A 6,000-nucleotide genomic window follows, 5' to 3' on the forward strand; every position below is an offset into this window, starting at 1 on the left:
CCCAGGATAGAGTGTCTCTCCAACGCAAAGTACTGACCTGGGCTCCATCCCTCAATTTGAGGATGCACTCCATGGTGTTGATAGTGATGACTACCGCCTCGGAACCCAGCTTTGTCCATGGTACGTGGATACGCAGCTCATGGATATGCCCACTCATGAACGTGAAGGGCAGCTTCAACTCCTGTTAAATACAAAAGATGTTTGAGGATAGCATTAAAATAACATAGCAAGGACCGTCTATGCTAATACTAAATCTGTGCAGACAATACTGTAAAGGCATATGATGTTATAATAACTAAGGCATCAAGAACATTTGGGCTGTGTTTTTGAAAAGTAAAATTTTAAGATGAGAGGAAAGCAAAAACAATGGCAACACATTATAAATTTGTTACGCCTATAACAAAATCAGTAAGATTTATTCAGAGGCTGAAGAATCATTGTTCTCCATCTTGAACTACTCTGCCTCTGTGTGAGAATGAGTCCCATGAAACCAGATTGCCTACACACAAGTTTCACATGCTTCTTCCAAACTCCAAGCCAAGAAAACAATAATCAAACATATTTCTGAGGAAAAGCTGTCATGAATTTACAGTATGTCTGTTTGAGAAACCCCACGCTGTTTCACTTAAACCTCACTCCACTCACTAAGAAGATGATTTCTAATTACTTCTCCGTACATAAGACATTGTCCAAATTCAGTACAATGGAGCAAACTACAAAAGGGAGGAAAACTGCCAAGGTTTCGACACAGAGTTACACATCCAAACCCTAACAGAATTCCCACTGTCGGCTGACTCAAAGCTGCTTCCAATAAGAACTTTCATCACGATCTCTGTTGTGTTAGGTAGTGTTTTGGTCTGCTTTTTAGGAGCAGTCAGAACCCACTCAAGGGAAGAGAAACTTCTTTCAGCTCATAGCAGATTGATCCAATCCAGACATTACAAGTGTAAAAAAGCACACTGTGTCAAAATAACACTGCAGAGAAAAATATCCAAGTAAATCTATCAAACCTCTTCAACATGAGTTGACAGGAAAGATACTGTGTGAGTGCCTGGCTGAATTTCATTGCTGTGGTTCTTTCCTTATTCTGGTCAAGACAATATAGTATAGATACATGTAGAAGGTGGAGCAGAGCGGAAAAACATGCTGGAGGGGTGCATATTTATACTACCCTCATAGATTTGTATAATCCAAACCATGCTTGATTTTTTTTTTGACAAGGGGTGAACAAAATCTACTATATATTAGGCCTGGGCAATATGGACTGAATCAAATATCACAATGTTTTTTAACAAATACCTCAATATCAATATGTTGACGATATTGTGGGAATGATTATTGGTGCATTATTTGATAAATAATAATCAGCAATACCTATATAATAACTAGGGTACGTTCACACCTTGTAGATAGAATGTTGACGATAGTTTACATTTTGTGAGAAATGTGCATATGATATGGGTCGTTATTTATCAGCTGACCAATCACAATAAATGGTGTCTTGAGATTGCTGGCCCAACCCTCCACAACAGATATTCAAATTGCCCCTTGCTTAGCCTGAAGTAAGCTTTAAAATGAGCTTTGTACAGACCAAGCTCGCAGATGAGGTTGTGATATGCCCTGTACCACTGTCGGAGGTGAAGGGTGGAGGATTTTGTACAGTGTGAACTGTACACTGTGAACTGAAGTGGGTAAAGGCAAATAGTAGTAGAACAACTACAACTAGATCAGTCAGGTAAGTTCGAATGCAGCCTCAGTCTGCACTGTATGACAATATTGCCATTTATTTGACATTTCAGTCATATGAGGACCCACAATAAGGACCCCCCAGGAGGACCATCATACTCGAATCTGAGTGATCATCGATGATGATGATTATATGACAATATTATAATATTCAAAATGCAAGAAGACAACTAGCATAAATTATTGCCTGCCCGGTCCTACTGTACATATCTATTATTTAAATGTTAAGAATTACTTCAAATTACTTCACAATGCTGAAAACCAACAGGAGAGTCAGGCCACATCACTGTTAGTTGTATAATGCATGTGGCCAGAGCGAATGTGTTGGCACTAGTAATTATTAAAAGTACTAGCAAAATAAGTCACAGTATGTGTTTAAAGCAACTTCAATGTTTCTCATATCAGCTAACATCACCTCTAATTACCAGACAGTTTCTGTTTAAAAGGAGGATAGATGACAAAAAAGGGACATGGTTCATTTGGTTTAGTTTATCATCAGCAGGACAGAAAGAATATTTAATATGCCACACTCATAGTTGAAATTGAAATACAACTTAATCTACATTGAGTACTTATTTCAATTAAACACTAAAACATGAGGCCATGGTATATCATGGTATAATGATTATATCACAGCCTCTCGTGTACTAGTGCTTTTATATCATGGTTGCCAGCAATTAGCAACCAGATTGACTCACGATTTTAACCAAAAACGTTTTTAACAGTTTATTTTTCAATGTATGTATATGGTTACAAATCAAAACCTCACACACAATATAGCACTCATAGGTTATTTTAATGATATAAAAGGAGGACTTCTATGCTTCTCTGTTATAATGGGGGAGCTCAAATTTGACGTTATGATATTCCATCTCAATCAAAACTGCATGGAATTTCTGCAACCCAGGGAACATAGCTGCCTATTGACTGAAAACAGGTTCTGTCTGTGTCATGCAAAGTGTCTAGAGTGACTCCAAAGTCAATATTTCTGATCTTGTCAAAAGGTTAAAGAGAGCTTAAGGCATAAGTTAAAGTTTTACACACCTGCTCTAGGACATCCAACTTCAGGTCCAGCTTGCTGAGAACCACATCTCCTCCCCACAAAGACAACTGCAGGTCAGAAGGCTTGAGATTCTTAATGTATTTGTTTACATAGCTCATCAGAAGCGGTGTAACATAGGACTCCAACATCTTGCCCTTGTCCTGGAAACACATGCATGGAACAACAAATATGTTAGGTCTGATTCCGATCCTGATTTTGGATCACCGGCTACCAATATTTTGACCCATATGTTAGATATGGATTTGATTTAAGTTTTTCAAAAATAGAAAATTCAAACATAGCCGATCGAAAAGCTCACAACACATCGTGTTGTGACACGTTGTGAACTTGTAGATATGCTATTTTTGAAAACCTTTGTAGACTAGTGAAAATGTTCTCCTATAATGCCAGGCCCAAAATAGCGACAAGTGGTTAAAAATTGGGACACAAGCTGCATAATTTGCCGATACTGATGTCCTCAAAATAAATTAATAATGGGCGATAGATCAGCCAAAACGATTTACCGGTCTGGCTCTAATTAGGATATTTAATTTATGATTATTACAGGAATTATTTTCACCATATATTGAAAAAAGGAACACAATGTACTACAACAATCTTTCAGGAGGGATGGGCAGAGGATATTATAAGAGAGCAAGAGAAAACTACAGAGTGAACCACTCTAGAAAACCTAAACTTATTATTGGCCCTCCTTTAATTAATGCCTCATCACACAGCAATAAATTACTTAATCTAAATAGCTATAACTGAATGAACTATATCAGGACATGTTGGACATTCTGATAATTGGGGTTAGCTCAGAATCAGAATCAGCGTTATTGTCACATCACAGGTTTACAGGTGTAAAACAGTGGGTGAAATTCATTTTTGTGCAAGCTCTACATTGTTTTTGTTATTTCCATAAGAGAAAGGGGAGAAGAAGAAGAAGAGGGGGAGCAAGGGGGAAGAGAGATCAATAAAAGCAAAATAAATATAAAACAAAACAAATAATCTACATATATCTATCCGGTGCGGTAAGTACCTGAGGTAAGATATAAGGTGCGGTAAGTACCTGAGGTAAGACATACTGTAAAGGTGCGTGAGCATAGCAGCAGATATATACTGTACATGATAGGCTATGGACGTTAGTTAAGGTGCAAGAAATAAAAAATGGGATTATGGTGAAGAGGTCGTCAGGTCGATAACAAAGTAGATTTTTCCTCCTGATTTGACTGTCTGAAAAAAGCCATTTTAGTATGAAAATCTTGGGAAGATTGTGTAACTTGTGACGATCGGTCCAATATTTACTTCAGTGACTATGGGGCTAAAGTATGGTTCAGAAGCTGTGTTCATGTTCACTCTTCCATTGGAATTAATAGACTTCAACTAGCTTCCGGTCTCCTAAAAAGGCGTCCAACTACTTCACACAGATACGGGAAGTAAACCGGACATGGAAAGTCTTGCTATTTTTGTCTTGGGCTATAGTACTAGAATGGCTGTGATATTATATACATTTCATGTATTCCGCCATTATGAGCCATAGATCACTCCTACATCGGTAAGTCATAGCAGCAGCGTTAAAGGTTGCAGTGTTGCATGTGTACACACCCAATAATGAATAGATGCAACTTGAGTCAACTATTGTAAGTCATCTAGTTCCATATCCATTTGAAGGTTCTGGTAAAAAACGTGTATTTAGTCAAATATCTCCACTTTCCCACGAGTTTCACATGGACCACGTGTCTGCAGTGAGCACATATGGTATAGGAAAAACAATTGGCAGGTGGGAGTGTGCCCCATACTGTATGTGCTCACTGGAGGTGATATGGATAGTAAACTCAATGACAATAGCTTTGATCAATTGACTGAATACTTTATTAACAGTTCGCAAAAAGTACAGCCCTGAGGGCTTATTTCCATTGCGGTCATATGTATTCAATTCATCAAGACATATAAAGGCATACTATATAAGAAATCATCAATACTAGGAGCAGTAAAAGTATATTTACAGAAAAACAGTGGGGGTCATTTCTTTTGGCAAGCGCCATAGACTTTGAAATTGCAGACCCCAAGTCGCTGCAATTAATTATGGCTGTGTGTATATTTGGAATGCATGACATAGGGCTATGACAGTTACACAGAGAACTGTAAAGATGCTGAGTCTATTTTATGTGCATTGCTTGCAAGTCAAGATGACATAGGCGCTTGTGGAATTCCAGGTATTCAACTTTTGAGTATCAGTGCAACTTAGAATCTAACTTAGAATATAAGTTGCACTTACAACTCCTGTCATCTAAGTCTTAGATGACAGGAGTTAGCCAAGTTAGCTACGCTACTCCCTAGTTTCTACGCGTATAGGCTACACATTTTTCTTGTGGACAACCGGTGATTAAAGACGTAATTAATATGATTAAAATGACCTATCGAAACATGTCTTAGCAGGCAGATACTGTAAGATGAACAAGTTACTGCTTAGAGACTAGCAACCAATGCTGCTATGCTGTCATTCTAAACACAGAGAAGCTAAGCTAACTGCTCGTTGAGGGGGTAGCAGCACTGGTGCCAGCAAACCGAAGCGTCCTGCCACCGCTCGGATAAAACGTAACGTTGTCTCCTTACTTAATCGCTGCAGTTTCCCTGCTGAAGCTATGCCTTCAATTCCACAGCCATGACAACACATTCATCCCGTTTAGCTGCTGAAGTCAACCACCACATCCCTCCATGGTCTCAGGCAAACGTCATCAGAGTAAACATCAACACAGACTTCCTTATGCCCTACTTCCACTGCGTCACGTCCTGTGCAGTGTTGCCAGATTTTGTGAGATAAATAAGCCCAAAAAAAAGCAACTACACCACATGAGCGCTTTATAAAACAACCTGCTATCGGCTGTTGAAAATAGCAGATCTACAATCTGTTACAAATTCTTGCAATAAAATGTGGAATATTTGGATTGTTTTTTTTTTAACATTCTTTAACAACACAAATGCTCCCTGGCACAAAACATTTTCATTTTCAAAATATTTGAGAACTACTGGCTTAAATAATAATACAAAAATATGGAAGCAAGCCTAAATAAGCAAGTACACTTTGGAAACAAGTCCAAAAAACGCAACCCGCAACTACCAATTTTTACAAGCAACTTTACATAAAAAAGAAGCCCAAAGTCGCTTATAATTAGCCGACATGGCAACGCTGGTCCTGTGACGTAGTA

At 38.4% G+C, this 6,000-nt stretch overlaps 1 protein-coding gene across 4 annotated transcripts in view; it reads right to left on the reverse strand.

Moving 5' to 3' along the window:
* Positions 1-5,525, reverse strand: part of vps13b (vacuolar protein sorting 13 homolog B) — a 443,292-nt gene extending 437,767 nt beyond the window's left edge. For all 4 annotated transcript variants that reach the window (XM_084052011.1, XM_084052012.1, XM_084052010.1 and 1 more), the window contains exons 1-3: positions 5,408-5,525; positions 2,791-2,949; positions 38-181 (exon numbers count right to left, since the gene is read on the reverse strand). In XM_084052011.1, coding sequence (XP_083908137.1) covers positions 38-181; positions 2,791-2,937 — 291 coding nt within the window. In that variant the 5' untranslated portion in view covers positions 2,938-2,949; positions 5,408-5,525. The remainder of the gene's footprint in view (positions 1-37; positions 182-2,790; positions 2,950-5,407) is intronic.
* Positions 5,526-6,000: the final 475 nt, after the last annotated feature.

The sequence above is a fragment of the Gymnoscopelus microlampas genome (genome assembly GCF_963454915.1).
Source record: "Gymnoscopelus microlampas genome assembly, chromosome: 3".
Lineage (NCBI taxonomy): Eukaryota > Metazoa > Chordata > Actinopteri > Myctophiformes > Myctophidae > Gymnoscopelus > Gymnoscopelus microlampas.